Here is a 24,861-nt window from a genome sequence, read left to right as displayed (position 1 = left end):
CTTTAAAACTAAATATAAAAAATAATGAATTTAGTTAGAACTCTTAAGTAAAAATAAAAATTTAGAATCAAAACTAAAATAAATAATACATATGCAAGGTAATAAAACATACAATATTGTGTTTGATTACATATACATTTTTCCTCAATAAACAACCCTTCCTGGATGAAACCATATAATTTAATTTGAAGACGTATTAAAATGGAAATTCATGAACAAGAAGATCAATGTTTTTCACTATATCTCATGCAGCAAGTCAAATTGCCTTTGATCACATAAGATTCCTTTGAAATTTAAAAAAAAAATTCAAACTAGTTCATAACAACTTGCTCAAGTTGTATGTATGAATTGCAGATCAACACCTTATTTGAACTTACAATTCTAGGAAAGCATAAAATGTAGTTCCATGAGCATGCATTTAAAGTAGCAAAAAAAATTACTGATTATAGTGACAGTCTAAGCTCCAAATCTAGCTCGTGTGTCACTTGATTCTGAATTCTGACTGCTCGATCCCAATGAGTTGCTGAGATGTTTCTTGCTCCTTGAATGTGAATCCTATAAGAATGTAAGGAACTAAAACAAGTTAAATTTTAAAACACAATCATCACATGACACATAAACTAAAAAAATATATATAATTTCACCTGAGGCAAATGAATATACTACTACTACTACTACTACTACTACTGATATCAGTAGTTCAGTTGAACACTTAACCAAAAAATAGAATAGTTCAGTTGATGCTCCATAAAATAAAATATTCCATTTTAAAAGAAATGTTTAGGTTAATAAGTCACTTCAAAACTTAATTTATTATTTTAAAAGAAAGGTAGGGTTAGATTACTTTTTTTTTAGATAATACGCCAGGCAAACAAACTGTAAAACTTAAATGCAATTTTTGCCAAATGTATGGTTACTTGAGTGAGTTTTTGAAAATTAAAAAACAAAAGTTATCAAAATATGAATTTTTTTAATCTAAATATTAGAACAGCGAGTTTAAAAGATGAATAATGTAGACAAACCTAACAATTGGCAGAAAACCAAAGTATTGGTTGCAATTTGCATAATACTTTTCTTTGCGCCTTACTTGGAAAGTCCTTTAATTCAATTTCACCAAGGAAAAAAGGGCAAAAACACAACCAACCAAGTTCGGCCTTTAACCAGAAACTCGGTCAACTCTCCTAGTGTTCCTATTTCAAAGGGATTAAGACTAATCCAATTTTTGTGCCCAATATGAAATCAAATGAGATGAACATTTTAATATAATTTTCTATCTTTTAACAGTTAAAATATTAATAATGTAAAAATAAATAAATAAATAATTTTATATGGATATAATGAATTCCTATTAATATATATAAATGCATATAAAGAAATAAATCAACTTTATGATTTTCCAACCAAATTCCTTATTTTCAAACCAAACTAAGAAAATCATAAATGGGCATACACGTTAAACATTTCCTCCTCTTCCATTGTTTTATTTTTTATCACCTAGAGTCGGTTAAGGACAATAACCCAGATATGGAAAATAAAAATTAAGGACACAAGTCTAGTTTAAAGCTTATGGTTAATGGCCAACCCTTCAACGGAAGGCTACCAACTCCAGGGTTCAAACCTTAAAGAAGAAAAGTAAGCATGGAAGTATAAGAATATATACAAGAATGCCTCGGTTTAATAAACTACAGAACCAAAAGTTATTATATATGGTGCCTTCATTTCAAAAGAGAAATGAACCAGACAAAATAGAAACAACAACTTCATGCAGTATTTTTTTAGAGTAGCTAGATTTAGCAAATGACAGTGCCAAACTAAAGAATCACCCAATTATCTTAAGTTGTAGCGCACTAAGCATATTTTGCAGTAGCCCACAAGCAAACACCTAACCTACTTGCTTTCCTTTTGAAATTTTTGGGATCATATTGGCCAAATTTAGAAGCATGTGAGTTGAATAAGGTAGGAAAGATAAGATGGACTGTGATGAAACCAAATATAAAAATTTTTGTGGAGGCTGAATGGAAATGACATAATGTTATAGTAAATCAATAAATCCATGACAAGATAATTAGAAGTTAGGTTATGGAAATAAAACTCATTAGTATGTAGCAAGGTGAATGGTGCAAAGTGAATATAACACTAGTAGTTACAAAGAGTACCTGTATTTCCTATTCCAGGTTTTGACTGCATGATTCCCTGTCCATAAATTGAGGAAGGATCCATGGGCGTGGCTCTCTGTGGACCGCCCAAATTCACATCACCTTTAATGTCCTGCAAGGATATATATATATTATTTCAAGAAAACAAAAAGAGATTGATTGCAAAATGTTGCAGCAAATACAGAAAGAACTTTTTCCAACTAGCAAAAAAAGTTAGTAGAATCAATGCCTGAATTTGTTGCAATGCTGCAGTTACACTTCCTTGATTTCCTTGAACAAACTGACAGCATCAGAGACAATTTTGATTTGTCATTAACCAGAAAAATGTTAAACGCAACAGACAAAATACCTTACCTAAAATGTACAAGTATATTTACCCAGGATGATTTGTAGCTGATTTTAAGAGGGCCATCCTAGCATCAAGAAGTGGCTAGGATGTCTCTGAATTCATTGCATTTGGGTGTTTCATGCGCTCTTCATACATTTTTGCTACCAATGCACTTGCATTTGACTACCCTAGTATTCCATCAGAGCCAGTTGCATTTACATGACCACCTAAAGAAGGATGATTAGGATCCCTGCGTTGCATTTAAGCTTGACGCATCAGTTGGAACTACTGCATCTGCAACTGTTGTTGGTACTTTTCCTTGATTTGTAATGGGACAAACCCAAAAGTCAAATTCATACTTCCATTCAAAGAGGCTTCCATAAAAAAAATATACCGTGCTTGACATGGTAAATCACCTGGAAGCAAAAAATAAATCATCATTCTTAGTAAAACTGAAGGAGCAGAGCGATCACAAAAGAATGCAAGTTTAGAAAGAGAAGTAAAACTTCTTAGGAATGAGAAAGTTGTTAAAATAAGGAAGTTAGTTGTTAGTCAGTTAATGTGCAGTTAATAACTGCTTTTCATGTATTGCTTATTAAATACCCTGTGTATATTTTCTTGATGATGTATGGAAATGAGTTTTATCTCAACATGGTATCAAGAGCCATAGTGTTTCTGGCATAATTTTTTTTCTCTCAGTGAGCTGTGCGCATGGCTACAGATGGTGTTCCAGTAGATGATACGCCTCCTCACTCCAGTAACTCTGGTGCTGCGATTCATTCACCTGATTCTGGAGGTTCCAGTTTGACAACCGTTCAATATTTTACCAAGCATGGCACAATCAAACTCAGCACTCAGAACTTCTTGCTCTGGAAACATAAATTGCTATTGATTCTTGAAGGATATGGCTTGGAAGGGTTTGTGCTAGGCACTACAATTTCTCCACCTGCATTGGTTTCGGGTTCTGATGGCTAGCTTGTGGTGAATCCAGCGTTTCTCATTCATCACAAACAAGATAAGTTTTTGGCAGCATGGCTTTTATCCACGGTTTATGATGATATTTTGATCCATTTAACTAAAGCTAAAACTAGTTTCGATATTTGGACTACCATTGACAGACGATTTGGTGCTAAGTCCAACGTCAGGCTATCTAGTATGAGGCATACTCTTTATTCGATCAAGAAAGTGGGTCTTTCAGTTAAAGAATATCTTTCCAAGGTTAAAACTCTAAGTGATAATCTGACTACTGCTGGGAGTCCAGTTTCTGAACAAGAACAAGTCAGTGTTATCCTGGCCAGTCTTCCTGTTGAATTTGAATCCATTCGGGTTCTTGCTACAGCTACGTCCTTGAGTCTTGATCTCATCACCGAAATGCTCCTCGACTGCGAAGAACATTAGTTAAGTCAGTTATCTGAGGCACCTTTGCAAGCCAATCTGGTATCTAATACACAGCAAGGCACTTTTGAAAACTTGAAGTCCAACTCAGATTCCAGTCGTGACTCCACTCGTGGACAAAGAGGTTCAGGCCGTGGATGGTCTCGTGGTCGTGCTCGTGGCTCAGGTCGAGGGTGGTCTAGGTCTAGACCACGATGTCAATTGTGTGGTAAAATTGGACATTTGGTGCAAACCTGTTATCATCGTTTTGATGAAAATTTTTCTGGTACTGATTCGAGTTCATCGGTGGCTGTTAACTATCATCAATTCCATGATGCTCCTACAAACTGTTGTCTCTCCCAGAGTAGTTGTCATGCGTGTCCATCTTCTTCATCGAATTGTCACTCTGAAGTGCCTAGTCAAATGTGGTACCCCGACTCTGGTGCAACCAATTATATCACCTCGAGTGTGACTGGTCTTCAGAATACCTCGACTTACACAGGTACCAACAAGGCCTCCATGGGTAATGGTGAGTCAGTATCCATTCCTAATATTGGTTCTTCAACCTTTGTAGCTGGTTCTTGGTTGTTGCATCTAAAGAATGTACTGCATGTTCCCTCAGTCTGTAAAAATTTAATTTCTGTAGGACAATTTGCAAGAGATAATGCAGTCTATTTTGAGTTTCATCCTTTTCTCTACTTTGTGAAGGACATATAGATAGGGATGATATTACTGGAGGGTCACATGCATAATGGCTTGTACAGGTTTGATGTTTCTTCTTCCCCTTCATAGCTGCTCCCCTCTGTCAAAAGACTAGAGTCTCCTAGTGTGAGCAACGTTCAGACGACCTGTTCTGTTGAAGTGTGGCATGACAGACTAGGACATCCATGTCCCAATGTTCTTGCACGTGTCTTGAAGTCTTGCGAAGTTCCATTCAAGCATAACAAGTTACATTCTGTATGTTCATCTTGTCAGATAAGTAAGGCTTACAAACTGCCATTTAGTGCTTCTCGAACAGTATATTCAGCCCCGTTTGAATTAGTTGTTTCTGATGTTTGGGGACCTTCCCATGTGCCTTCAAATGGCTTTACTTACTATGTGTCATTTGTAGATATGTACAGTCGGTTTTCTTGGTTATATTTTCTCAAATCAAAGAATGAAGTGTTTCAATGCTTTCTTCTCTTTCACAAGATTGTTCAAGTACAGTTTGGCACATCCATCAGAATGTTGCAGACAGATGGAGGGTGTGAATATAGGTCGCTGTCTAACACTTTTGCTCGTTTAGGAATTCAACATCGGTTAACATGCCCACACACGTCAGAACAAAACGGGGTAGCTGAACGCAAGCACCGTCATATAGTTGATATGGGACTAGCATTACTAGCTCGTGTTTTAATGCCCCTGGAATACTGAATGTCTGCTTTCTCCCAAGCAGTTCATCTTTTCAACACGTTACCATCTCCTGTTTTGGCGCACAAAACCCCTTATGAAAAGTTTTTTAAAGCTAGACCAGATTATTCTCAGCTGAAGGTATTTGGGAGCGCTTATTTTCCATATCTACGCCCTTTCCAGCAACATAAGCTCCAATTTTGGTCTCAACGATGTGTTTTTCTTGGACTGAGTTCTAACCAGAAAGGGTACAGGTGTCAGGCTCCAGATGGCCGGGTTTATATCTCACGACATGTTGTATTCAACGAAATGCTGTTCCCTTTTCAAAATGGGTTCACTTTATCAAAGACAGACACTAGTGTCCGATTTTGTCACCAACAAAATGCTATCCCAGTAGTTGGCTCGACTGGTCAGTCAGTTTCAAGACCATGGTGTGCTTATCCAGCTCCTCCTGACTCCATGCATGTTCACTCTTCAGGGTCTCGTCAATCCTCTAGTTCCAGCTTGGTACCAAACAGTTTGGACAGTGCGACCAATTCACCTACACACTGTACTCCAGACCCATCCTCACAAGTGTCTCCACCTGTTGCACAGGTCGTTCCTCCTATTAATAGACACCCTATGTGCACTCGGTCAAAGAATGGAATGTTTAAGCCAAGAGTGTTCTCTACTGTTTAAGAGGAGACGAAACCAGTCACTATTGTTGAAGCTTTCAAAAGCACTGCCTAGACTGCAGCTGCACAGGCTGAGTATCAAGCCTTGCTAGCAAACAAAACATGGGATCTTGTAACATTACCTACAGGGCGTCGAGCAGTGGGATACAAATGGATTTTTAGGATTAAACGACATGCTGATGGGACAATTGCTCATTACAATGGCTGATTGGTTGTCAAAGGTTACTTACAGGAAGCAGGTGTTGATTTTTTTGAAACCTTCAGTCCAGTGATCAAGCCAACAACGATTAGGGTGATCTTGTCTCTCGCAGTGTCTCGCTGATGGCCTCTCCGACAAGTAGATGTCAACAACACGTTCTTGAATGGGGACCTGAATGAAGAGATTTACATGGCTCAACCACCGGGTTTTGAGCAATACTCAGCTGATGGTCGACCACTTGTTTGCAGATTGCGGAAGGCCCTCTATGGTTTGAAGCAGGCCCCTCGTGCGTGGTTTTATAAGCTTCGAGAGTTCTTAGTGGCTGAAAATTTTGTTGCATCTAAGGCCAACAGTTCACTCTTCATTCCACAAGAAGAGTCTCAAAGCCTGTATGTCCTCGTCTAAGTTGATGATATAATAATCACTGGCACCAACTCTCAGGCTATTGATGAGTTTGTAAAAAGTTTTGATGATAAGTTTTCTCTGAAAGATTTAGGTCCCTTGAACTATTTTCTTGGAATTGAAGTAACATACACTTCGAATGGTTTATTTCTTAGCCAAAAGAAGTATATTCTGGAGCTTCTTCGACGAGCATCCATGGAAATGTCTAAACCCTCACCTACCCCGATGGTCACTACATGTAAGCTGTCTGCTCAAGAAGGTAATCCAATAGAAGATGAAAGTCTATTCAGGAGTGTTGTGGGAGCTCTCCAATATGTGGTCATAACAAGACCAGACGTTGCCTTCACTGTCAACAGGGTATGTCAATACATGCACAAGCCTCTAGATACACACTTTAAAGTTGTAAAAAGGATTATGCGGTAACTACAAGGAACATTAGAGTTTGGATTACAGTTCACTCGCAACTCCAAACTGCTTCTCGAAGGTTATTCAGATGCCAGTTGGGGGTCTGACATTGATGGTCGATGGTCAACATCAGGGTTTTGTGTTTTCTTTGGTGGAAATCCAGTCTCTTGGAGATCTAAGAAGCAACAGGTAGTATCAAGATCCACAGCAGAGGCCGAATATCGCAGTCTTGCGTATGTCACTGTAGAAATAGAATGGATTCGATCATTGCTGATAGAACTTGGTATTGAGGTTTACAGCAAGACATTGGTTTGGTGTGATAGTTCTGCTGCCATTGCTGTCGCCAACAACCCAGTCATGCATTCCAAATTCAAACATGTGGAGTTAGACCTATTTTTTGTAAGGGAAAAAGTGGTGAATAGCTCGCTGCAAGTAGGTCACGTCTCTGGACAAGAGCAAGTGGCTGATGTTTTGACCAAGCCGTTGTCAGCAGAGTTGTTTGACAAATTCAGAAGAAAACTTAGGGTAATTTCTGTGGAAAGAAATGTTGCACAAAAGTAAGACAGGTCTCATTCAGGAACGAAGACAGTCAACATGCATGGGCCATGTTAGGAATGAGAAAGTTGTTAAAATAAGGAAGTTAGTTGTTAGTCAGTTAATGTGCAGTTAATAACTGCTTCTCATGTATTGCTTATTAAATATCCTGTGTATATTTTCTTGATGATGTATGGAAATGAGTTTTATCTCAACAAAACTTAATAAGCTACAAACAGAAACTAGAGTAATATCCTTATTACCCAAAACTTAATAAGCTACAAAAAAAAGAGACGGGCTAGGGACCTTCTGTGTCACCCTTATCTCTCACAATAGTTAATTTGAATGATAACAAATAAATAGACACCAAGACACAAACATTATAAATGTCACTCATACCAAGAACCAGCAGTAATAGCTACAAATTCCTTTCCTTGCATCATAAGCAGGTAATAAGTTGCCGACTGTGAACCTTCAAGTTGACCTTGATATTGAGCCTGACCTGTTTCATCCTCCAATAACCAAGGTTTGTTCTTATTTTTCTCCTGAAAAAATAGGAGCCAGCAATAATGAAATTCAACATCAAAGTCAATAAGGGCATAATTAAATCAAAGTCAATAAAGTCAATAATGAAAACTGCTTCTGTCTACTTTTTACTTTACTTGTACAACAATTACATGAAATGCCAAAATAAAAAATATGGGTCTGCGTCACAGTTTCCCTTGAGTGCTCATTTACCAAGTCAAGTAATTGAACTTCTTGGCTATTTTCTTTGTCTGTAATAAAATCAGAATATGATCAGCATAAGAATATTAAAAGAGGTTATAATACTTGCCAGAAAGATCACTCCGATGTGTACCTCGACTGTTTCTCCTCCTCCAAATGAAGAAACCAGAGATAAAAACCACAGCCAGCCCAAAAATTACTGATAAACTTGCAACAAGTACTGGAATCCGTTTTGCTTCTCTTCTTCTGATTAAATAAGAGCAGAATTAGATATTCTTAATTCAGTTCATTATAATCCTCATGAAAACAGGGGCTTTTTAAAGCCTTAAATATTACTGATAAAATTTAAACCAATAACCCGAATGAGAAAAGAAGCATATATACACTTAAAGCAGACTTTAGATAATGACACTTTCTTTTATCAATAAAATATTGGGACTTTCAGATATTGTTTTATAAATATTGACATCATAAAGCTTACCATCAACACTTCCAGTGATGAAAAAAATCTGCGGATGATACAGCAAAATAAGTAACTACATCTCGATGCATATAGCTTTTCTCATACCTAGAAATCACACACACAAAAAAGAGGCATACATCATGAGCTCTTGGAGCTCTTTATTCGCAACTTCAGTACAAAGAAATTAAGGTTTATTTTGTTGGTTACTGTTGCCCCTTGCTTCTTTTTTCACTTAGAAAAACAAAATGAAAAAAGGTTGAAGCTTGAATTCAAAACCCTAAACTCCAAAGCAAAGAAGACAATTTCATTAAACCCTATGGAAACCATGAGAAAGCGACAAAATTCCAATAAATAAATGATTAGAAATGAGAAGAAGAAGAAGAAAGTTACATGTTAGCTGAAGGAAGGGAATCGAGATATGTTTGTTCAAACTGGAGCGGGCGCTTCGGTCAAGCTCGAGGGGCGGGTCCTAGTCATATAACCGGCTCCTCCTCTTTCTCTGCGATAGTATTCAACTTTTCGTTTTCGTTTTGAGGTTCTTCCATTTGCGTTGTTTTTCTCTTTACCTTTTTTTCTTTTTCCTCTTCTGAGATATATGCAACAAGAGGGAGAGAGGGGAAGATGATGATGAAGACGGTGGTGGCAGAGAGAAACACTTGGGTGTTTTGAGATAAAAAAAGCGCTATTGGAAATGTCGCAAAAATTATTTCAATTTTTGAATAAAATGTCGCTGTTTTGCTACGCTAAAAATTTTTTATTTTATTTTTTATAAATTAATTTTTTATAAAATAAAAAAATTAAGTATTGTATATTTTAATAAGAAAACAAATGATAAAATAGCTGTAATTAATTATTAAGTTAGAATTATCCAAATTAAATAATTACTTATATATCCATATTATTTTTATTTTTATATTTTTTTCTTATAATTTGGTCCTCTCCAAAATAAATAATTATACCTAAATATTCATATCAATCTATTACTTTTTTTAACTTATTTATTAATTCTACTTAAACTAATATTTAAATATATCAAATGGTTTAGATTAATTTTTTTAAATATAAAAGCATTAATTAATTGTATAAAATTGTATCATTTAACAAATCTCAAGTAAACCTTAACCTTAAACCCTAAATTAACCATTCAATACATATAAAGTCTATCTATTATATATCTCTTAAGCAATTTAAACTATACTCATAATTTCAATATATTTGATTTATTATTATCTCTTTTACAATTATATAAGAACATATTTAAAATATAAATCAAAATAATAATTAATCTAAACTCAAAACTTTAACCCGACCCCTGAATCCCTAAACCTTAAATCCCTAACTCTTAAACCCTAACGTTTAACCCTTAAACCTTAAATCCCAACCCTTAAACCATAATCCCTAATCCATAATCCCTAAATCCATACTCCCTAAACCTTAAAATATGATCTCCTAAACCGGCCTTAAATCTTAAATTAATCATATACCCTAAACTAAAAACCCTAAACAAATTTATTATTATCTCTTTTATAATTATATAAGAACATATTTAAAATATAAATTAAAAAAATAATTAATCTAAACCCAAAACCCTAACCCGACCCCTAAATCCTTAACTTTTAACCCCTAACGCGTCTAACCCCTAAACCCCTAACCCTTTAACCCCTAAACCTTAAATCCCAACCCTTAAACGAAAATCCCTAATCCATAATCCCTAAACCCATACTCCCTAAACCTTAAAATATGAACTCCTAAACCGACCTTAAATCTTAAATAAATCATATACCCTAAACCAAAAACCCTAAACAAAATTATTATTATCTCTTTTACAATTATATACGAACATATTTAAAATATAAATTAAAAAAATTAATCTAAACTCCCAAAATCCTAACTCAATCCCTGAATCCCTAAACCCTAAATCCCTAACTCTTAACCTATAACATCTAACCCCTGAACTCCTAACCCTCTAACCCTTAAACCTTAAATCTCAACACTTAAACCATAATCTCTAAACCCATACTCCTTAAACCTTAAAATAGTAACTCCTAAACTGGCCTTAAATCTTAAATAAATCATTACCCTAAACCAAAAACCCTAAACTATAGTGATAATTAATTCAATATTTTAAAATTAATACTATCTCTTTTACGATTATATAAGAAAATTTTTAATATATAAATTTAAAAACAATCAGTAATCATGTACCCAAAAAACTTTAAAATTATTTTAAATAATAGTATTTTCATTTTTCCATGTGTTTTATTTCAAATTATTTCTACGTGTTATTATTTTTTTTTCTGAAGATTTTAAATATTCAATTAGAAATAAATTAAATTTTATTTAATATAAATAAACCAATTAAGATAAAATATTTTTTGCGGCGCTTTTCCAAAAACGCCGCTAAAGCCCCCAGCATTAGCGGCGCTTTTTCAAAAACGCCGCTAAAGCCCCGAACATTAGCGGCGCTTTTTTGAAATCGCCACTAAGGCCCCGAAAGGTAAGAAAACGACACTGTTGGGCTTTGGTTTTTTGCGGCTTTTTTTTTAGAAACGCTGCTAATGCCCATTCTTGCCAGCGTTTTTCAAAAAACGCTGCTAATGCTTGATCTTTAGTGGCAATTTCCATAAAGCGCCGCTAATGCTCAATTTTTATCGGCGTTTTTTGTCCAAGCGCCGCTAAAAGTGCAGCTAAAAGCCTGTTTTGGTGTAGTGCCACTGATCATTTTTATTAGGTGTAATCGGGTAACCTCAAATTTTAACCATCTTAATAAAAGATTAGATTTTTTAAAATGATACTTTTTAGCCTACGAAATCCAAGAATGTGGGTTCGAGAGTTGGTTACATATGAGGAATGATTAGCACCCTCAGAACGCTCAAAATTGATACCTAGTTGGTTACTTAATGTCTTGATGTCGAAAATTGAAAATTCGAAGCAAATTTAAAATACGATCCCTCTTAGCATGATATTAAAATATCGCTTAACTAAATTAATTTTCACGAAAAGGGCTTATTTCAAGTTAATCGAGAAGATAAGATCATGCCCCGTAAGTTAGGACACAATGCCTTAAATCCTCGAAAACAAGAATAAACGCCATTTGATCATTACTTAAATATCATTTTTTTAAATAGATATTTGGCTATTTCGGTTTTAGAAAGAAGCTATATTCCGTAAGTTAGGAACATGACTCTTCTAATTCCAAAAATAATGAACATTGCCTTGTTTTTTCTTTTAAAATATTTCCTATTCATATGGTAAAACGAATGCAACCTTTTAATGATATGCTTTTTAATTTATCTAGACCTAGTAATAAAATGGACGAATATGTTTTAACGCGATACACGGCACGAATGTTAGCAAAATAAAATAACATAGTAACGGGTAAAAATGAAATGATGATATTAAAATGATAAGTAAATAAATGGACAGATAAATAAATCAATAAAATAAAATAAAAATACTATGCTAGTGGGTAATAATAATACAAATATGATGATAATAAAAAGACAACAATTTATAGTAATAGTAGCCATAATTATATTATAGTTACTATCATAATATTAACATGAATAATGAAATAATAATAACAATAATAAGGGCGGATAATGCACCATAAAAGGAAGTAGAAATAACATGAATTTTAATTATTAAAAAGGGTTAAAGAAATAATAAATAAATAAAATTCATAAAAGGTTGAAATTAAATAAACCAATGTCTGAATCGGAATTAAAATGAAATTAAAAGCATAAATTGTAATAAAATTAATAAATAAGTAAATAGAGGACTAAAATGAGAAATGCGAAAATAAATAGGGCTCAAATCAGGAATTATCCCAAACCCTAGGACACACGTCATTCCCAGAAGGTCAGCAAACGAAGGACTAAATTGAAAACAAATTAAAATTAAACGGTGCAATCTAAAAAGAAGGAAAAAAAATTAGGACCATATTAACAAGGTTGAAAAGCAGAAGGACAAGGGCCGCAAATAGACCATTCCATGAAAACACGCGGATCCCAAGGGATTCGGGTCGGGTTGGCGGGTCCAGCTTCAAAATGATGCCATTTCTGGTATCCATTTCCAAAAATGGCCCATAGACCAAAATGAAAATAAAATAGAACTAAATGGCAAAATAAAAAATAAGACAGGACTAAATTGAAACAAGTCGTAAAAGAGGAAGGACCCAAGGAATAAATAGACCCGTTATAAAAAAGTTCGGATCTTGTGCGGTTCGGGTCGGGTCATCGGGTAGCGTTTCAAAACAATGTCATTTTGAGGCTTCTAGAGCTTGGTCAAAACGACGTTGTATCTTGGTCATTATATATGCAAAAAATTTCTTAAAAATTTCATTTCTGAACTTAGCTTTAAAAAAAAATCTTTAGGCTTTTTTTTCTCTCATCTCTTCCACATCTAACCCTGGCGCCGACGAGTCTCTGCAGTGGCTACTGGTTATCGACAACGGAGACCACCAGCTCCAGTGGCCGGAGATCGCAAAAAAGGGGCCTTTTTGTCCCTATTTTTTGGGGAATCCAAATTCGGGGTCAAAATCCCTAAATCCAGTCAAAGTTCGACACCAACAAAAGAGGGCCTTTCGATTTCCAATCGTTCCCGACGCGGCTTTAGGCGAACCCCCAAGGGTTCGACAGCCTTCTAGGCCAGAGGAGACTCCGACGATGACGGTTGAGGTTGAGGTAAGAACCCTTCGTATTTATATATATATATATAGTGTTCAAAAAATTGTGCAAAAGAGAAAGATACCTTCGTTAAAAAAACTGTTGTGGTTTCTTTTTATATTTCTTTTTTGATTGTCTGTGTGTAAAAAAAATACATGATAGTTATGGCTTTTATAGCTGAATATTACATTAAACTATTAATTTTTATTTTCTTTTCTACTATTCTTTGCATGTGGTGTTTTTTTCCTTGTGTTTTCTTTTTGCAGGCGTCCATGGTCAACGGCGACGACGGGAAGCACACCTTTGTCATTTTGGTGCAATGGTGGCAAGGGCGTGTCAGGCCTCGAGCGGCGAGCACGCCGATGCGACATGAGAAGCGGCGCCAAAGGGGTTAGGGTTTTTTTTTTGAGAATAGTTTAGGTTATGGGCTATTGGGCTTTGGGTTATTGGTTTTAAGGTTTTGGGTTAGGTTATATATTTTGGGCCTTGGGGTTTTTGTCATTTGGGCCATTATTTTGGGCTTGTAATTTACTTATAATTTATTTGTTTGTAATTTGAGCAGGTTAAAAATGGGCTGTTACAATATATAATAAATCTTCTTCTCCAGAAACGGGTTCAATGTGGTAGCATCGCCCTTAATAACGATCAAGGCTGGTAAATCCATTGGTCTGCACGGTTGTCCATGTACCAATAAAAGATTCAGCAACTACCGCGACCCCTGCTTCTTCAAGCGGAACTCTGAGTTGAGGAGTTACCCGGAAGGTTGCCAAAATATCAATATCTTTGACTTCATATTGAGTATAATAAGTCAATTTATACTCTTTTAGGACCAGCTTGATAGAATTGTTGTTACAAGTGGAAGGCACACACAAATTGACCTTTCAGAAACTTTGAAAAGAAATGAAGATTGACCTTTGAGAAACGTGTATTGTATGTAGACTTCAAAATAAAACAAAATAGGAATTTTCTTACAAGACTTTTCCTTACTTTTAGAGTACATGTAATCAATAAGGAAAAGAGACCATCTTCCACTAACCTTCAGTCTTCTGTTTCCAGTCGGGTAACTTAGATGTTTTGAACCCAAAGGTTGGAGTGAAAACAAGTACGTGACGCAAACTATATTTGTAACATTTCAGAAAGACTGACTACAAATTTTGCTAATAAAGATAATATTTGTAACATTGCAGAAAGGCTGACTACAAATTTGCTAATGGAAATAATATATTTGGATAAGTTAAAACTGGGGCCATAACATACCTTGCATCCAATCTTCATGAATATTATCTTCCATCATCCCTTCCACGTCCACGATCATCACCTTCACCTTGGCCCAGATAACACAGAGGGTGTAATTGATGAAGCAAAACTCTCTGCAGGCGCTTGTGTTGTTAATTCATTTTGAAAATCTTCATTTACGTTGATCACAGCATCAGCCGAGCCCTCAAAATGCTTCACAAGCGTGGACATGGAAGGCCTGTTGGCATATTCAGTTTGTAAGCACCATGCAGCAACCTTTAGCATCTCCACGACTTCAGCTACATTTGATTGCATATCATCATTGCACTTATCGACTAAATCCAGGAGTTGCCCTTCCTCTTGCTTTCTCCTAAATAGCTCCAGTAAATACCTTTCATTCTGTTGAGATTCATCAATGATTCGTCGCCCACACAGAATTTCTAGGACCACAATACCAAAGCTATAAACATCTACTTTTTCAGTTATGATTGAGCTTAACCATTCAGGAGCCATATAACCTGGGGTTCCCCTCATACTTGTAACTACTTGACTTTGATCTTTTTCAATTAGCTTAGATAACCCAAAATCCGAAACTTTAGCATTGAAATTCTCATCTAAAAGAATATTTTGAGGTTTGATATCTAAGTGAATTATCTTTCTATTGCAGTCTTCATGAAGATAAGCAAGTCCTTTGGCTATATCTAAGATGATCTTCTTTCTAACTTGCCAATCAAGTGAAAGATCCTGGTTTTTATTAAAGATCCATCGGTCTAATGATCCATTAGCCATGAACTCGTAAACTAAAAGCCTATTGAATTTTTCAGCACAAAATCCAACCAAGCTTACCAGATTGAAATGGTGGATGCTTCCAATAGTCTGAACTTCAGCTATGAAGGACTTGTTAACTGGACCAATGCCAAAAAGATGCTTCACTGCAACTTCAGAACCCGAAGACAGTGCTCCATGAAAAACAAACCCAAATCCACCTTCACCAAGCTTGTTGCTAAAGTTCTTGGTGAAATTCTTCAACTCTTCATAAGAGAATCTAGTTGGCATTCCCGACATGTTGTCTAGATGATCTTCCTCAACTTTTTGGGCTCCATATCTATATCTTCGAAAAAAGAAAACCCCTAAAACAATAAGTAAAACGCATAGAACTATCCAAAAAAGTAAATCAAAGTTCACAATAACCGCTATGATCAGTAGAATAAAAAGGGTGGTCATTATAAAGTAGCAACGAGCATTCGGATTCATGCTTTCTAAGACAGGCAATGGCTTTCCAGGAAAGAGTAAATTATTATTATTTTTAAAATTTTTTGATGATAGGAAAGAGTAAATCAGCTGCAACAATGGCCTCAAGCTTGCTAAACTGCTATCATATTGGAAAAAGAAAAATCTTTCAGCAGAAATGTCAAAAAAGAAAACCAGTATGTTTTGCAAAATCACCAAGAATGGTCATTACTAGACGATCTATATCCATATAATCTAGATAGCTATATATTAAAGGAAGGTACACAGGACCTTCCTCCTTGTCGACGACACCCACGCTCTTTTTATTATCTTTTTGCATTTTATAAAAATGATTAATTTTTAATTTTCATCTCTGCTTAAATTTAAAACTCTTTTAATTTAATTTCTAACCTAATTTATTTTTTTATAATATTATTAATTAATTCAAATATTTAATATTATTAATTTTTAAACTAAAATATTATATTGTTATATATAATTTGAAAGTGAATTTTTAAATCTAAAAAGTATAGAAATTAAATTCTTGAAAATAAAGGACTAAACTTCAAATGTACGAAGTGTATAGAAACTTAAAGTTATAGTTGTTTGATCCGGATCAAATTGGCTAGGGTACTGATTTGAAGAGAGGCATCAGACTGATTAACCCACAAACTGATTTGAAGAAAGGCATCAGACTGGTTAACCCACAAACCGATACGGACCAGTTGAACCATATTAAAAATCAATTGAGCTGTTTTTTTTAATTTTTTTTATAATTTTTTAGTGATTTATTTAATTGATCCGTAAAATCAATAGCCTAATCAATTTGACCACCAATCTAATTATGAAAATTTTGCTTAGAGTATATTTAAACTTTCAAACTTTTGCTAAATAAATTGACTAAATAATTTGACACAAACAAATAATCAATTCAAAGCGTGAAAGTCCATACTAGTAACCATATACAAAAGGTCCCTCCTTACACGTCACGTCCAACTATGCTTTTTTTAATATTTTATCAAAAAGATTAAATTTCAACTTTAATCCCTTTAATATGCCTAAATTTAAGATTTCATCTATACACTTTAATTTCTAACATAATATCGTACTTCCTCCTTCTATGCTCCTTTTCTTTTGCTTTTTTTTTCGCATTTTACCAAAATAGTTAAATTTTAGATTTGGCCCCTCTAATATGCCTACATTTGAGATTTAATCTATATATTTTAATTTCTAATATAATTTGGTCCTTATAGTTTTATAATGTTATTAATTAGTCTAAATAGTTAATATTGTTAATGTTTCGATTAAAACATTATGTGGTTATATATAATTAGTCTTAGAGACTAATATGTGGCTTCCCGTTTCTTCTACATTTGCATCGATTTTTTTATATTATAAAACAATGGTCAAGTTTCAATTTTGGCCTCTAAACTATGCTGAAACTTAAGATTTAATCTATATACTTTATTTATTCTACATATTTTGGTCCCTCTACTTTTATAATGTTATTAGTTAGCTTAAATAGTTAATATTGCTATCTATTTCAATAAAAATGTTGCCATCAATTTTTCTTAATAACATTATTCTAATAGAATTTTATTTTCATCATGATGATTTCAAATGGATATTTTTAAGAAAAAAAATTCTAGTAAGTATTTTCAATTTTTTTTTGTTACATGACTACCAAGTGATTTTTTTTTTAAATTTCAAAATGTCACCCCAGAGAAATTAATAAAAGAGTTTTAACGGTGGTATCAACTGGACCTGAATTTTTAAATCCGAAAAGTAGAGGACTATATTCTCAAAAATAAACTAGGGGGAGTAAATTCCAAATATACAAAGTGATAGGGACTTGAAGCATATTTTAACATTCAAATTTTTACTCCATAATTTGACACAAACAAATAATCAACCTAATGCGAAGCGTGGCTGGAACCATACTAGTTGATAAATTAAAAGAAGGTCTCCAAAGGCTTATCTACCAAGCACACGTAAAATTTTTTAGATTATACATAATGATAAATTTCCAGTTTAATCTTTACACTTTAATTTATATACACCTCAAATCCAACTTCTTTTGCCATTATAATATAATAGTAAAATTTTAGTTTTGATCCTTTTATTATGTTCACATTTGATATTTAATATTTATATTTTAATTTAACAGAATTTGGTTCTCTACTTTTACAATAATGTTAGTTAGTCCAAATAGTTAACATCCTTAGTTATTCTAAATTTTTTACATTGATATTTTTTTATAAAATATATTATTCTAACAAATTTTTTTGACATAATCAGTTCTAATAAGTGTTTTTTTTAAATCACATTACTGTCGAAATTATTAACAATACTAATTATTTGGAATTACTAATGACACAACTCTTTTTATTTTTTAATCATTATAAGATAATGGTAAAATTGTAGTTTTGAACTCTCTACTATGCTTACAATTGAGATTTAGTCTTTACATTTTAATTTGACATAATTTGATCATCAACTTTATAACTCATTAGTTAATCCAAATACTTAACATTATTAATTATTTTGATTAAAATAATTACGTGAAGTTCTCTTAAAAACACCATTCTAAAACATATATATATATGTTTGTGTGTATTTCAACATGAAGTTGGAATGGGCACATTTAAGAAAGAATTTGACCTCACATTTTGATCATAATAATTAAAGGTATCAACTATTTCAATATTATTTAGAGGAATTAAATCATATTAAAGTATCGATACTAAATTTTAAATTTAAACATAGTAGAGAGACCATAACAATAACTTGATCTAAAACAATCTAAATCTAATATAATCATTTATAATTTAATTTAATAAAAAGTTTGATTTTTTATAAAAAGATTATTTTTAAATTAAATTAAATTAAATTAATTGGTATAATTTATTATAAATTTACTGAAAACGAGTCGGGATAGTAAACTAATATTTACTAAAGCAATAAAAATTGTATATGTATTTGTGCTATAAATGATAAAGAAATATGTTTGAAAGGAATTTATGCAACGATTCTTCAAGCGAAGCTAGGAAATTTATACTAGAATCTATATATAAAACGAAGGATTTTTTTTTTTGAAATCGACTTTTATTTTAAAAAATGAAAATGAGTCACCACTAATCCTTTATTTAAGTGCGATTGGATCACCTCAAAACTCGATCGTTTTAATAAAACGTTAAGTTTACTAAAACAGTAATATTCGGTCTTACAAATCCGAAAAATAGGTACGGGAGTTGGTTACGTATGAGGAAGGACTAACACCCTCATAATGCCTAAAATTGGTACCTAGTTGATTACTTGATGTTTTGATGTCGGAAGTTGAAAATTCGAAGAGAAATTAAAATACGATCCCTCTTTGCATGATGTTCTTTTTAATCACTTAACTAAATCAAATTTTACGAAAAGACCTTATTTCGAGTTAGTCGAGAAGAAAGGATCATACCCTGTAAGTTAGGACACGATGCTTTGAATTCTCGAAAAATAAGAATAATCACCATTCAATCTTTACTTAAATCTTGTTTTTATTTTTTAGTAGGATACTCGATTACTTTGGTTTTAGAAAGAGACCATACTCCGTAATTTAGGAGCACGACTCCTCAAAGTCCAAAAATAATGAACATTGCCTCTATATCGGATAAAATGAATATAATTTTTGATGCGATGTGCAATTAATCTATTTAAACATTGTATGATTATGAGCAAGTGTAATAGAATGCTTAGCAAAGATGAAATTGCTATATAAATACAAGTAAAATAATATTATAAATAAATAAAAATAAATAAAATAATATTAGTGATGACAATAATTAATAATAAATTATACAATTTGAAGGGGCAGAAATATAAATAACAAAGGTTAAAAGTGCAGATAATTAAAAGAAATAAGCATGTTGAATAAAATAAATAGAGGACTAAATTGAAATTTAAAAGACATTTAAAGTGCAAGTTTAAAAAAAACAAAGAAGTAAAGAAAAGACTAAAAGGAAATAATTAGAAATTTTGAGGGTAAAACTGTAAAATCCATAATTTAAAGGGAATAAATAAATAAATAAAAATTTAAACATGCTGGAATTTAAATAACAGGAAGTAAAGGGACTAAATCTAAAAATTAAAGACTAAATTGAAACCCTAAAAAAATTGAAGTCCAAATTTGCAAGAAAAGAAAAAAAATAGAAAAAAAGGATTAATTTAAAACAAAGTAGAAATGTTTAGGGACCCAGGACGTTATTTTCGCCACCCCTGCACAAGTGTCATTCCCTTAATGGGTTAGCAGCAGGCCAGGGAGCCAAAATGTTAGAAAATAAAATAAAAGGGTAAAAATGAAATAAATAAAAAGAGTATAGGATGAAATTAAATAAGGGGAAAAATTGGAAGAGTCTAGGAAGAAATTTTCCCAACCCTAAAAAAACACGCAGATCTTGGGGCCATTTGGGTCGGATCTTCGAGTTGTACTCGAAATGACGTCGTTTTGGGCATCTGAAACCAAGGCCAAAATGACTTAGTTTTAGGGACCCTATTTAAGTTAAAAAAACCTAAAAAATCATTTTAATAATCCCTTTTAAAAAAAAAAAAAACTCTCCCTACTCTCTCTCAACTCCCCCTTTTCGATCAGCCATGGGACGATGGGTTTCCGCCATGGCCACCGGTCATTGGCGACGGAGACTGCTGCCTTTGGTGGCCAGAGTTCCCCAAAACCTCCCCTTTTGAAGTCCTTTGTATATAGAACATAGAACACAGATCTAAGATCAAAATCCCCAAAAATCTGATCAAATTCGACAAAAAAATAAAAAACTTTTCATTTTCTCTCCCTTTTCGACGCGGCCTTAGACAAATCCCTAGGGATTTGACGGCTTTACAAGTCGACAGGGACCACCCACAGCAGTGGTGCAGCGAAATAGGTAAAAGAAAAATCTAGCCTTTTGTTTTTTCTTTTTCTTTTTATATTTCGAAATAAAAAAGTAACTACCTTTTTTTGTTAAACTTGTTGTTCTTCTTTTTTTTGTATTGTATTCGATTCCTTGTAAAAATTACATCTCGTTGCTATGGATTTTATAGTCAAATATATTAAATATTGTTCTTTTTTTATTTTCTTTTTCGCTATTTTTGTTGTTTTTGCTTTTTGTTCTATGCTTTGTTTTCTTTCTCTTTTGCAGGTATTTGTGGTAAGGGGCCGAGTCAAGGTGGTGGAGAAGGGCGCCCTTGCCGTTTTGGTGAAATGGCGGTAGAGAAGGCAAACCTCAGGATGAGGGGACTTTGGGAAGCATGCCTGCTGATATGGTGAAGCAGAGGAGCAGCGACGGCTAGAGTAGAGGAGCAACGGCGACTAGAGTTAGGGTTTTTTTTTAGGGTTTCTGAAAATTGTTTAAGTTTTGGGCTAGGTTTGGGCTTGTAATTTAGGCTAATGTATATATATATTTTTTGTAAATGGACTTTATTTGTTTTGTTTTTATTTTGTTTTGGTTTGGGTTTATTTATGTGTGTTGGGCTGGGCAAAATTGGGCTATTACAGACACGTAGACACTCACCCAAGTTTCATTTGTTTTTATTTTATTTTTGTATTTTTATAAAATAGTTTAATTTCAATTTCGGTCTTTCCTATTATACTTAAATTTGACTAATCCTTATATTTTAATTTCTAACCTAATTTGGTCCTATATTTTCATAATGTCATTAGTTAGTCCAAATTAATATAGTTAAATTTTTTATTAAAATATTGCGTGTGGTTAAATATAATTTGAATACTTTAAGGGTCTTGGAGACATATCTTTTGGAGTTGTCTTACTTTTTTTGACATTATAAGACAATGGTCAAATTTTAGTTTTGGCCCCTATACTATGCTTAAACTTGGATTAAATCCATATACTTTAATTTTTTACACAATTTGGTACTCTTACTTTTATATGTTGCTAATTAGTATAAATAAATAATATTGTTAACTATTTCAATTACAATGTTGTAGTCATTTTTTTAAGAACACTATTCCAACAAAAAAATTATGCTATCATTACGAGTTCAAATGCGTATTTTTAAGGAAAAAAGATCAGATAAGCAATTTTTATCGTAACTTTTTTTATTACATCACTACCAAGTTAATTTTTTTTAAAATTTTACAATGTCACACCATTGAATTTAAATGAAGAATTTTAATGGTGATAATAACTGAACCTGAAGTTTAAAATTTGAAAAGGAACTAAATTCCTGAAAAATAAAATAAGGAAACTAAATTTCAAATGTGTGAAACGTATAGGGACTTAGATTATATTTTAACCTTCAAATTTTTACTCTATCATTTGATACAAACAAATAATCAACCCTGTTGATATAAGATAAAACAAGGGAAGAGGATATGGCAGAGTAAAGAGAAGGTCAATGTGGAGTAGTGGAGGCTAGTTGACTTGTAGAGGCCAAGAGCCGGGACAAGGATAAGAGGACAGGCTAGTTGGGAATGTAGCGCCCCAAACCCAGCCGGAACGGGCCGACCCGAATTTGGAACGTCACATTAGCCACTTAAGTGACTCTCCTTACCGGTCATCCAAACACAACATAAAACCAACCATCACACCCAACAAACATGCTTAAACGCTTAATCTTAAACACACAAGCTCAAATCATGCTTCGTCTAACACAAAACAACAAATTATAAATAGGGGTAAACCTGTCATTTTACATATCGTATGTGCAAATGTAAATGTAAACATAAATTTTGTCCAACAAGTGTCTTGGGCATCTCATTTTAAACCATTGGCAAAAAATTTAGATCAAAATGACATTTAAAACTCATTTAATGAAGTTTAAGGACTAAAACATAAATTTTACAAAAAATCCAGACAAACCATTTTAAGAAATTGAAGTTACCATATTGAAATTCAATGTATAGAACCAAGTCTTTTAAATATTCAAAACATTTCATTTTGTTTAATACCTCTAATTTTATTATATAAAAATCAAGACTTATTTGCAACAGTTTCAAAGTATGCCCAAAACTCTTTGGACGTCGTGTCGTGACCATGCGATTCCCACGTCATGACATCGAACCAGTATCGGATATCCTATAGGGCTCATCACGATATCAACTCAAAAATTTGCAGAAAAATTGCAGCACCTACATATGACACTTTGACACTCCCATACACATACTATTTCATGATCTCATGTCATTTTCCCTATTCCAACATGTCATATAGCATACATAATACACATACATCATGCTCAAATACATAAGATCATACATTAACATGCTTTTGCATCCAAATCAATTTCCTATGTGTCATGCTTTTCTAAAGTCTCAAATCAATTACTCAACATACCAAATTTGCATACAAGGTAATATAAAGTGAAATAAAGATACGTACCTTTCCATTTGATCATTTTGCATCTGTCCAACCTTTCAACACATCATTTAAACCATTTTAACCATAAATCAATAAATCACATGTATGCTACTCAATAATTAACTAAGCATTCATCTAGCATACATCATGCAATCATTGAAGCAATATAACGTCCACAAATTAGTTATAAAAATCTTTAAACAGTTCTTGAAACGTCCATTTACAAATCTAAAACAAAAGTAAAGTTCAGTCCCTCAAATTTAAACCTACATTGCCAACCCTTATGAACTAAAAACCATTTCACAAGCACAATTAATGTGCCTTTGCCTTTGGATCCCTAACTTGCTCACTTCACCACTCCATACAAGCTATGTCTTTGCAAAAATATTCATAAAAGGGTGTGAGCTTAACCAAGCTCAATGAGTATTCAAGATGCTACAATAAACCACAAACACAAGAGTTAAAAACAAGCATGCTAAATACACTTATCACATAGCATCATCAAATACCATATCATAATGATACATTGGCAACTTGTGAGGATGAAAATGCATATCAAAGGCTCTCATTAGATGCACGGATCTCCATCACACCATGACTCAAAAGAGTCTACATATCCTAAGTAAGTGTAGCATGAAGCTAACACGCTTCAATACACCAACATATCCCACGAATGGAGCAACGTTGTATATTCCCTTATCCCTCCACTTATCCCAATAACAAAAAATATAAATGAATACTCAAATCCAATGGCATACCAACTATATCCAATGTTTTGAAAGGTTCATAAGGCCAATATATCCATTTCACACATTTATTTTCTGGTTTATGCACACTCACACTTATCATGTTCATATCACTTATCACTATCATATACTGCACTACAAGTGCTAACATATTGCTCATTGAGCCAAACTCACTTTCGTATTAGAGGTGTGTGCATAAATCCAGCTATCCACAGGGTATATTTAGTCACATATTCAACATATATAATCACATCACACACTTAACCTTTCACAACACATATCCACATATATAATCACATCACACACTTAGCCTTTCATAACACATATAATCTTGTTTATTAAATAATCAAAACTCAAGTAAGAACATTTACTTCTAGGACTTAGATGAAATGATTTGATCACCTAAGCTGTAACAGCCCAATATTGACCCTAATCGGATATAGTGGTCTCGGGACCACAAATTCGAGTCAAAAAATATTTTAATATTATTTTGTGAGTTTATTATGTGTGAATTTGATTGTGTGAAATTTTTGTGTTTTAATTCTGTCGTTTAAGTGTCCGATTTAATAAAAAGGGCTTAATCGCGTAAAATGAAAATTTAAGGGTTAAGTATAAAAGCACCCAATTGTTGTTGTCTTTTTAAATAGGAGGATTTATGATGCAATAAGACCAAAAGAAGGATAGTGGGCGGCATTTGAAAAAACTAACCTTAAGGTATATGTTATATATTATTATTATAGGGTTAATTTAGTAATTAGGTAAATTATAACATTATAATAACATAAGTCATAAAATGATGAAAGCATTCATCTTTGTTAGCCGAATTTTGAAAAGGAAGCAACCATCTATGGCTTCTTAGGTTTCGGCATTTACTTTGCTTGATTAAGGTATGTTTTAGTTTCGATTTTTTATGATTTTTACATTTTTGTGATCGTTGCTTCATGTTCTATCTAGCCCATGCTTTAATTTTAGAATTTGATGGT

The 24,861-nt window shown here is 33.2% G+C and overlaps 1 protein-coding gene across 1 annotated transcript; it reads right to left on the bottom strand.

The window, feature by feature from the left end:
* Positions 1–14,053: 14,053 nt before the first annotated feature.
* LOC107916239 (G-type lectin S-receptor-like serine/threonine-protein kinase SD2-5) lies at positions 14,054–16,067 on the bottom strand. Its single transcript, XM_041103276.1, has one exon. The coding sequence runs from the start codon at positions 15,805–15,807 to the stop codon at positions 14,638–14,640; it is 1,170 nt and encodes a 389-aa protein (XP_040959210.1). The 5' UTR covers positions 15,808–16,067; the 3' UTR covers positions 14,054–14,637.
* Between the last annotated feature and the right edge of the window lie 8,794 nt (positions 16,068–24,861).

Source organism: Gossypium hirsutum, chromosome D10 (genome assembly GCF_007990345.1).
Source record: "Gossypium hirsutum isolate 1008001.06 chromosome D10, Gossypium_hirsutum_v2.1, whole genome shotgun sequence".
Lineage (NCBI taxonomy): Eukaryota > Viridiplantae > Streptophyta > Magnoliopsida > Malvales > Malvaceae > Gossypium > Gossypium hirsutum.
This window is presented reverse-complemented; position numbering and strand designations above follow the sequence as displayed.

Bases quoted from the DNA above. Each gene is read 5' to 3' on its own strand.
- LOC107916239 (XM_041103276.1), bottom strand. From the start codon at position 15,807: ATGAATCCGAATGCTCGTTGCTACTTTATAATGACCACCCTTTTTATT.